This window comes from Branchiostoma floridae, chromosome 10 (assembly GCF_000003815.2).
Source record: "Branchiostoma floridae strain S238N-H82 chromosome 10, Bfl_VNyyK, whole genome shotgun sequence".
In the NCBI taxonomy this organism is placed as follows: Eukaryota; Metazoa; Chordata; class Leptocardii; order Amphioxiformes; family Branchiostomatidae; genus Branchiostoma; species Branchiostoma floridae.
In genome coordinates this window covers 4,350,628-4,360,592 of record NC_049988.1, presented here as the reverse complement: position 1 = coordinate 4,360,592, position 9,965 = coordinate 4,350,628, and the positions used below count along the sequence as shown (strand labels likewise).

Here is a 9,965-nt window from a genome sequence, read left to right as displayed (position 1 = left end):
TATTTTTTGAAAATTCCATTTATCCCGATTAATTTTATATCCCCATACGTCTGTTCCAGACGACGAGATGCCCTTCCCTGGATTTGAACCTCTTAGTTACCAACTAATTAAAAACAAGAGCTCAACTATGAAGCCGATACCAATTGAGCTACTGTGACATTCCTAGTTATATTAGAATCCTCCCCCGCCCCCACCACCCCCACTATCACCACCACCACCACCGCTGCTATAACTACCACCACCACCCCCTCCGTCATAATACCCTCCACTGTAATGACTCGTATGGTACCAATGGTCATGCTGATGATAGCTACTACTAGTTCCAGAGCCACCCCCTTCACACTTACACCTACGGCATAAAACACAACATAAACAAAAACCAACGACTCCCACAACTCCAACCGTGCAGCCTATGACTACGGCTGTAACCGAAGAGCTGTCTCCTTGGAAGACGTTCTTGTATCTTGTCACCATCTCTGTTAGACCTGCCGCCCACCTTCCAGTGGTAAAGTACTCCCGGGTTTCCACGTAAATGTTGTCTACAATGGCGTCGATGAGTTTTTCACGAGCGGTGGCTCCCGTAGCCGTGTAGATCTGGAGAAAAAAGACAACGACGCAAATCGTAAAATTTTGATTCTATAGAACTGGCATTTGTAAACGTTCGCATGTATGCTCATGATGGTGTCGAATGGCTAAGTGGCAAGGGTAGACCCACAATCGAGAGGTCACTGGATAGATTACTGGCATTCCCATAGCCTCTACCAGGCTCCGCGGATCGGTGGCCTAATTGTAGAAATTGGACAAATAGAATCTATAGTACGCCACTGACGGTGATCGTTAGGAAACGTACTCCACTGGCCGGCTGAGTCCCCTAGCGTACATAGACTCTAGCTCTATCTAGTTGTCGAATTTCTACAATCAGCCCACTGATCCGCAGAGCCTGGTAGAGGCTAGCTTTCCCAGACGTCGTGTCCTTGGGATTTTAAATGACTTTACTCACCCCACCAATATGACTTTCATTGGGAAGTGAAAGGTGCTAGAATCAGTTGGATAACAGTTTATTTTTCTCATTAAGTAATTTTGTTCATACTAATGACATTCTCTGATAGTAAAGCCATTTCTTTAAAATCAATTAAGAAATTGGAACATATAATGGTCTGTATCTGTAACGTTAGACGTAAAGGCAGCGAGACCACTTGTCAGTCTCATCTCACCTGTCTGTCCTCCGTTGAGACCAAGATGACCACGCCCTCGTTACACGTCCCATAATCCCATGCGATCGCTCTCAGGTACATGGCGAAGCCCTGAGCCCTCACTCGTGGTGATGAACTGTAAACAATGTAGGAAAACAAAGAAATAAACAAAACAACACACTGTCAGTATTCATTACAGTGACTGAACATAATATCTACAAGTTAAATCTAGCAATGTTATTGAAAATAAAGAGAGAACAAAGCTCTAAATTCGATATTCGGACCTCCGAAAACAAAAGATAGATTCCCAAGTAAATGCATTGATAAAATCTCAGATGCTAAAAAATAACGCTAAATGTGCGATATAAAAAGGCTCGATTTCAAATATCTCACGATATGTACAGTATCTTACATATAAGTCTTTGCCCTACAAGGCGTTGCCAAACATTAACGGCTCCACTATTGAAGCGTCGCCAAAATGTGCACTTACGCTGCAATGCCACTTTTGCTCATCCTCTTCATGAGCGCCACGGCGATGTTGTAACCGTCGTTTTCACCGGGACACGTCTCACAGGGACAGGGCGTGTCCCTTAAGGTGGTGAAGAGTAGCAGGTCCAAATGATCAGCTGAAATGTCAAAGGTTAACAAGATGAAGTATCATCGACACTAACGTTAACTTCTTCCCAACACAATTAACTTTCTAGTCTTTCTATGGTAGATCGCTGAAAATGTTACTGCTTGTGACGGTTTGAGCAGGCCGCCTTTCCAAACCAACGCCCTGCCGAGTAAACTACGGACTTTTTTTCTTTCTTTCTACACTTTTAAATGGTTGGGGTCGCTTTCACGTACAGCGGTTGCCGGGATATTTCATACTAGTAAAGATGTAATGGGGTCATGAAGGGAACTTTCCACGTGCACAGGTGTAGAAGGCTTCCAATATCAAAGGGTGTCCATGCGGACGATTCCTGTTCGACCTAGTCCCTACCAAACTGCATAAGTTGCACGGAAAATCAAACAAATAGACTACATGTTATGCCAGAGGAGTAATCCGGCCATATGCATGTGCTACGGTCACAATTGCGCCGATGCTCGTTCGGGGCTTGTAGAGAGTAAGAAAATGACTCTATGAACTGCCGGATCCCGTTTGGGTATTTCTCGGTGTTTTCACGATTGGTAACGGCGTCTATTTGTCGCCGGATCCCTGATTGATTTTAACTCCGTGTTTTAAAAATCTGGGGACCCAGCTGTGCCCAAACATAGCCCGGTAGCTGTAGGGTGTCCCACTTGCACGGGCCCACAAAGTGATAGAGCCCGAAAGTGTAAACGGTAATAAACTACCCTGCCGGACCCCGTTTTCGCCTTGTGACCGTAGCAATAGGAATACGGTAGATGTCGCCGACTAGATCTTCTATGGCATAAATTTCATACTATGCAGTCTATTCGATCAACTTGACACCCTCACTCGGCAACACAATATACTCATACGTATGGTAATGTAAAATTGATCTTTTGAGGTTTGAATGATTGCAAAGGTGGCTCTATAGGACGTATGCCAAATATTGCCTAAATGTGATTTGAAACATGAGATATTGAAATATGACATATCTATATCGCCGTACCGATGACCTCACCGATGATCGATTCCACATTGAAACCGCCAGCGGACGACAAGTTATGGTTTTGTATCTATGACGTCATGTCTTGCGCTCCCGCAGTTACATTATATAAAACATCATCGCTACAAACCTTCTGTTCGTGTTAGTATTCCATCCGGGTCACAAACGAACGATGACGTCCTGTTGACCCTCCCACACAGCCTGGGTTGCCTGGAAGGGTTCGGGTATTTTCCAGGGGTCCATCCTGGGTCTTCCTGAGCGTTACTCACAAAGGAACAACCCACCAGGAACAGCAATAGAAGCCACATCGTCCGAGGCGAGTTTGAGGAATGGCTGGTGTTTGCCATCAGAGCTAGGAGTCTCTCATATTATCGCTATGTAGGAAATAACGGAGATGTTAACATGTGCACAGGCAAGGGATAGTTGGGGGGACACCGTACCCCGGGAGTTTGTTATTTTTGTCCGCGGGCTGGATTGGGGAATACCATGATTTGGGGGTATCAACTACCAAGTATCCAGAAATAGCCATGAAATGCGGCCAACTTCTCGATTTCGTTCTACTTTAGCTACATGAATGATGAATATAACGTGTCATGTTTAGACTAGAAAGTCGTATTTTCGTGGCGTTTAGAGAGGTGTCTTTCTTTTTGTACAACGGACTTTCATTCACGTATGGAGAGAAACTACGCTTATAATGTGGTTCCCTCATGGCCTAGTTATAGCCTAGCTTTCCTCTTTGTGACACGAAACATTCGAGGCGTGTCTCGTGGATCATTGTACCCTTACAGCTGACTGGGATGTAGTGGTTGGAGCAGCTGTCTTAATTTTCAAGCAGATGTGAGGTAGTACGGCTCGTTCCACATACAAGTGAAAACGATATGTGGAGGGGGCAAAGGCTTTGAGAGATACAGAAGAGAGCTTAAATACGCACGCTTTCGTTTTTTAGTTTATTTTGACATGGGGTCACATAATAGATATGATAGAATTTCCACAAATGATCGACGACAAAAAACAAGCGTTTTTAACATGATTTTATTCACATTTTATGTACAGTAGTAGTGATAACCACAAACACTTTGTCTATTATTTATGTGGGGAAAAATTAATATCCGCATGATAGTTTGCCTACAGTTGACACAACAGCATCAATGGTGACGTGAATAGTTCTAGACTAAAGTACAAAATTTTTAATTGTAGTGGGCTTAGTAATTCAATTAAAATGGCCGACCAATGACGTCACATATCAATATGGCGGCAACCGTAACTTAAACATAAAATAAAACAAGACTCGTATCTGTAATAACAACAATCTAAAAAGCTAAAAAAACGTTTACATTGCAGTGATGTTAGAGGGGAACTACCAGCATTTGAGTTGTGCAGGCATGCTTACATGAATATTCTTATACATCGTATTTCAAATAACTTTTGGGATCGTTTTCGCGCGCGGGGTGGACACGGGCTTGTATATTTTTGAATCTAGCAAGAACGGTGACCTTTGTCATGTTTTGACCTCTGAATGACAACTCACGGGCTGGACTGACCAATTAGGTCATGGGGGGAAATCCTGGTGTCGTTCAAATCCTCTGGCTGTAGCTCTTGAAACGCTGAAGCTACCTTCCCAATTTTTGAACCAAAAGAAACCTAACCGTCGAAATCCAGCTTTGCATTAAGCTTTGAAATGTAACGTTAGGTAACTAAATGTGTTTTGAGGTGGCGATTGTTTTTCCATAACTTTACCATGCATCGGAAAGTTATTTTTGGTAGTCCCCCCCTATAACCCCTCCTCCACCCCCACCATCCCCGCCACCTCCGCCACCCCCACCACCATAATCACCACCACCACTACTGGACCAGTAGTTCGTGCGATTCCAATGTTCGTGAAAACTAGAACTTCCGCCTCCTCTACAATGACATCCATTCTTACATATGATACAGAACACACCAATCCCACATATTCCTACAACTCCAAACACTGTGCCTACAACTGCGGCTGTAGTCGAAGAGCTGCCCCCTGCGAAGACCTTCTTGTATCTTGTCGCCATCTCCTTTAGTCCTTCTGCCCACATTCCAGCGGTAAAGTACTCCCGAGTGTCCCCGTAGATGTCGTCCACGATGTCGTCGGTGAGCTTTTCGCGAGCGGTAGCCCCCGTAGCCGTGTAGATCTAAAAAAAATACAAGCACACAAATAATTAAATTTATAATTGTTCTTGAACTGACATTTTGGTCTTTTTTTTTCAAATTCAAAGCTTGGAACACTTGTATCGTAAATCTATCGAAACCGTTAATGTTGCCATGACAACGAGATCACTGGTCAGTCTCACCTGTCGGTCTTCCGTGGAGACCAAGATGACCACGCCCTCGTTACATCTCCCATAATCCCATGCGACGGATCGCAGGTACATGGCGAAGCCCTGAGCCCTCACTCTTGGTGTTGAACTAGTATAAACAATGCAAGAAAACCAACAAATAAACAAAATATCACATAGGCAATCATCGTTATATCGACTTTACATACCGTCTTAAGTTGGAATCTATTCTTGCAATATAGGCAAAAGGGTTGGGAACAATGCTTGCATTTTGTTTTCTTCTCTGTAGTTTATCTTCTACCAGTAAAAGTAAGAAAAAAACCCTTTGAGCTTTCCGATGGGCACCAAAGGTTTGGAAATGTGGCTGTAGCATGACTTTGACAGGTAGTGTTGCCCCTACATTTGAGCCCGGCCGGCGCATAGACCCCCCATCGCATCATCCGATTAATATCCCCCAAGTGACTGCAATGGTGCACTTTCCTGAGCTTTACTAGTTCATACACCAAACGTCGTATAAAAGGCTCAATTTCACCACATTCCTTATGCCACCGCCATCTCTACATTTGAGGCTTTATCCCCAGAGGCGTCGCCAAAAAAATGAACTCACCCTCCAGGGTCGCTCATCCTCTTCATGAGCGCCACGGCGATGTTGTAACCGTCGTTCTTCCCGGGACACTCCTCACAGGGGCAGGGCGTATCCGTTACAGTAGTCATGAGTTCTACATCCAGACTATTAGCTGAAACCAAAATGCCACAGACAAGTCAAAATCACGCGCCTTCAATCATTTTGCCTTCAATGTGAAATTTAAGTGGTCAGGAATGTTTGACTCAGTTGAGGTTGGTATACCGAACACTAGGTTCTTTCTTCTTTGACTTTGAAATTGGCGGTGGTGTAACAAACTCAGGATTGTCATGTTCTTACAAATTGCATTCTATTGATTGTATAACGTATGAAAATTGTTCTGATATACATGTGTCGTTCATACAAAAAGTCCTTTCATGAGACATCTGTGTTAGTTACTTTGACAACCAACAGGCGAGATGTCGAAGATGCTTTACGATACAGTCTTTGAAATTTGTATTGTGATATTTTCAATCATTAGAATACACTGGTATTCCCTCCAAAGAATTCAAGTATGCCTGTTGATCTTTTGTCTTAATGCTATTTTAGTGGAGATGCCAGAAAGGTAGGCATAAATTGTTTTTCATAAAATGAAAAAAAAAGTTTTCAACAATACTGTGAAACGTACAAAGCAGCTGCAAAAGTGAGCAAATATATGCCATAGATTGCCAAAAATGTCGAAAAACGGATACCAGTGTCATCATAATTATGTTTGATACCATGTCGGGAGCTATAATACGGCTGGATACCAGGATAGTTCACGGCATCTGCTCATTTTGCATCTGATAGATATGTACGATTTACAGCCTGCTGGAAACCTTTTGGGCGGAAACAGAGGAAAACTGATCAACATAATCGACTCGTCAACATATTGGCTGCTAGGATACCCGTACCGCTTCTTATTTATACACAGAGCTCTCTACGACCTAAATGTTACGTTTTTTTTTCTATTTGCTTTTGGACAGACGAGGGCGATGTGGCACTGCACTCAAGTTTTGTAACTTATAGTAACAATGCCACATACACGGTACAGACAGAAGGAAAGTCGTGTAAAGTGCCTTTCCAGAGGGCACAAGGTCGGGGGCATGCGCACGGTGGGAATCGAACTCAGGACCCATACGTTACGTTATTATCATTAAATGTCAAACTACTTGAATGTGGATCTTCATACAGCCAAACTCAAATGAGGCCAATTAAAGTGATTGTGCATGAAAACATGGTCATCTAGGACATGTATACCAAGTATCGCCTTACTGAATACTTTGAAACTCTCTCTACTACACGGGATGTTGAAATATAATACGTTTTCATGCCACCTTTGACCCCTCACGCCGAGTCTCGGTGAAACCTGGGCCCTATTAACCCCCATCCCCATTGGCGATTACTTAATTTCAGCTTAAATCTACAATAGCTCCTCTATTTAATACTGCCTTTCAATGTCATGGATGTGACGTCATAGCCTGCGCATGCGTATTTACAGCAAGGTCAACATTAGAAAACATCGTTCCCAACCTTCATCTGTTGTGAGAATCCCGTCCGGGTCACAAACAAAGGATGCTGACCAGTTGTGCCTCCCACACAGCTCAGGGGCTCGGATAGGGTCCGGGTAGCCAGCCGGGTCCCACCCTGTATCGTCCTGGGCGTTACTCACAAACGAGAAACCCGTCAGGAACAGAAACAGAAGCCAAGTTGTCCATGACAAACGTAGGGGAAGTCTGAGATTTTGCACATGGGAGCGACCCTCACGACCGGCCATATTATAAGACTTCACCGTATTCCAGCCAAGTTTTAAAACCTCATGAGGATCTCTTGATGAGTTATCTGGAGTTAAGCTCTTCTTCCAGACAAGTCTGAAGACCTCGTGAAGATCACTTCGTGAAAACGGAATTTCTGGCGTCAAAACTTGAACACATTTCAGGGTTTGAGGATCTGTTTCCGAGCCGGAATACAGGAAGTACCATCACGGCTCTATACGGGGTTTTCGCGAGGCCCATATTTTCACTTCCGGTCACGCATTTGACTTCGCAGTTTGAGTTGACGGAACAGCGTTCAAAAGATGCTACCAGTAATACAGACATAATGCTCTACTCTTACAAATTAGTTTGGTAGTTTTATTTAGATATAACTTGCACATGGCTCTATTAACCGGGTATGCCATCAACTGTGAATACCCGCACATAGTTGTGTGGTCATTGTATATGAACAAGGTAATACCATGTTGAATACTAGTACTTGAAGGTAAGACAGGTCTGTTTTCTTTGACTCAAGCCAGATATGACGAGATTAAGTACATTACAGGTGAGACAGGTATGTTTTCTTTGACTACAGGCCAGGTATGACCAGATGAGGTACATTACAGGTAAGACAGGTGTATTTTTTCTTTAAATAATGACCAGGTAAGACCAGATGAGGTACATTACAGGTGTATTTTCTTTGAATTATGACCAGGTAAGACCAGATGATGTACATTACAGGTAAGACAGGTATCTTGCTTTTGACTACAGGCCAGGTATGACCAGATGAGGTACATAACAGGTAAGACAAGTGTGTTGTCTTTTACTTATGACCAGGTATGACCAGATGAGGTAGAGTACATGTAAGACAGGTGTGTTTCTTTGATAACAGGCCAGGTATGACCAGATGAGGTACATTACAGGTAAGACAAGTGTATCTTCTTTGAATAATGACCAAGTAAGACCAGATGAGGTACATTAAAGGTAAGACAGGTGTGTTTTCTTTGAATAATGACTAGGTATGACCAGATGATGTACATTACAGGTAAGACAGGTGTGTTTTCTTTGAATAATGACCAAGTAAGACCAGATGAGGTACATTAAAGGTAAGACAGGTGTGTTTTCTTTGAATAATGACTAGGTATGACCAGATGAGGTACATTACAGGTAAGACAGGTGTATTTTCTTTGAATAATGACCAAGTAAGACCAGATGAGGTACATTAAAGGTAAGACAGGTGTGTTTTCTTTGAATAATGACTAGGTATGACCAGATGATGTACATTACAGGTAAGACAGGTGTGTTGCTTTTGACTACAGGCCAGGTATGACTAGATGAGGTACATTACAGGTGAGACAGGTGTGTTGTCTTTGACTACAGGCCAGGTATGACCAGATGAGGTACATTACAAGTAAGACAGGTGTGTTGTCTTTGACTTATAGCCAGGTATGACCAGATGAGGTACATTACAGGTAAGACAGGTGTGTTGTCTTTGAATAATGACTAGGTATGACCAGATGAGGTACATTAGAGGTACTACAGGTGTGTTTTCTTTGACTACAGGCCAGGTAAAAAATATCAGGTACATTAAAGGCAATACAGGTGTGTTTTCGTTGCTTACAGAAGAGGTATGACCAAATGAGGTACAGTACAGTACAGGAAAGTACATAACCTGGTGCCTTATGGTCAATCTTCAAATAAAACACACCTGTCTTACCTGTAATGTACCTTACCTGGTGCCTTATGGTCAATCCTCAAAGAAAACACACCCGTCTTACCTGTAATGTATCTTACCTGGTGCCTTATAGTCAATCCTCAAAAAAAACACACCTGTCTTACCTGTAATGTATCTTACCTGGTGCCTTATGGTCAATCTTCAAATAAAACACACCTGTCTTACCTGTAATGTACCTTACCTGGTGCCTTATGGTCAATCCTCAAATAAATCACACCTGTCTTACCTGTAATGTACCTTACCTGGTGCCTTATGGTCAATCTTCAAATAAAACACACCTGTCTTACCTGTAATGTACCTTATCTGGTGCTTTATGGTCAATTTTCAAATGAAACACACCTGTCTTACCTGAAATGTACCTTTTCATGTGCCTTATGGTCAATATTCAAAGAGAACACACCTTTCTTACCTGTAATGTGCCTTACCTGGTGTCCTGCGGTCAATCTTCAAATAAAACACACTTGTCTTACCTGTAATGTACCTTACCTGGTGCCTTATGGTCAATCTTAAAAGAAAACACACCTGTCTTACCTGTAATGTACCTTACCTGGTGCCTTATGGTCAATCTTAAAAGAAAACACACCTGTCTTACCTGTAATGTACCTTACCTGGTGTCTTATGGTCAATCTTCAAAGAAAACACACTTGTCTTACCTGTAATGTACATTACCTGGTGTCTTATGGTCAATCTTAAAAGAAAACACACTTGCCTTACCTGTAATGTACATTACCTGGTGCACTGTCTTATGGTCAATCTTAAA

At 42.7% G+C, this 9,965-nt stretch overlaps 3 protein-coding genes across 3 annotated transcripts in view; all 3 read right to left on the bottom strand.

Moving 5' to 3' along the window:
- Positions 1-125: 125 nt before the first annotated feature.
- On the bottom strand, positions 126-3,382 carry LOC118424283. The gene is made up of 5 exons (XM_035832827.1): positions 2,940-3,382; positions 1,684-1,819; positions 1,215-1,329; positions 486-594; positions 126-349 (listed from the first exon to the last, which is right to left on the bottom strand). The coding sequence occupies exons 1-5, from the start codon at positions 3,154-3,156 to the stop codon at positions 126-128; spliced, it is 801 nt and encodes a 266-aa protein (XP_035688720.1). The 5' UTR covers positions 3,157-3,382.
- Positions 3,383-3,823: 441 nt separating this feature from the next.
- LOC118424515 overlaps positions 3,824-9,965 on the bottom strand; it is an 18,027-nt gene continuing 11,885 nt past the window's right edge. The window contains exon 5 of the transcript XR_004832208.1: positions 3,824-4,302. The gene's annotated coding sequence lies outside the window, so the exon portion shown is untranslated. The remainder of the gene's footprint in view (positions 4,303-9,965) is intronic.
- LOC118424282 lies at positions 4,561-7,848 on the bottom strand. Its single transcript, XM_035832826.1, has 4 exons — positions 7,250-7,848; positions 5,723-5,852; positions 5,131-5,245; positions 4,561-4,971 (listed from the first exon to the last, which is right to left on the bottom strand). The coding sequence occupies exons 1-4, from the start codon at positions 7,491-7,493 to the stop codon at positions 4,561-4,563; spliced, it is 900 nt and encodes a 299-aa protein (XP_035688719.1). The 5' UTR covers positions 7,494-7,848.

Coding starts and splice junctions, on each gene's coding strand:
- LOC118424283 (XM_035832827.1), bottom strand. CDS start 3,156: ATGGCAAACACCAGCCATTCCTCAAACTCGCCTCGGACGATGTGGCTT. Junction 1,820..2,939: donor AATACTAACACGAACAGAAG/GTTTGTAGCGAT, acceptor TTGACATTTCAG/CTGATCATTTGGACCTGCTA. Junction 1,330..1,683: donor AGCAAAAGTGGCATTGCAGC/GTAAGTGCACAT, acceptor CATTGTTTACAG/TTCATCACCACGAGTGAGGG.
- LOC118424282 (XM_035832826.1), bottom strand. CDS start 7,493: ATGGCCGGTCGTGAGGGTCGCTCCCATGTGCAAAATCTCAGACTTCCC. Junction 5,246..5,722: donor AGGATGAGCGACCCTGGAGG/GTGAGTTCATTT, acceptor TGTTTATACTAG/TTCAACACCAAGAGTGAGGG. Junction 4,972..5,130: donor TCTCCACGGAAGACCGACAG/GTGAGACTGACC, acceptor TATTTTTTTTAG/ATCTACACGGCTACGGGGGC.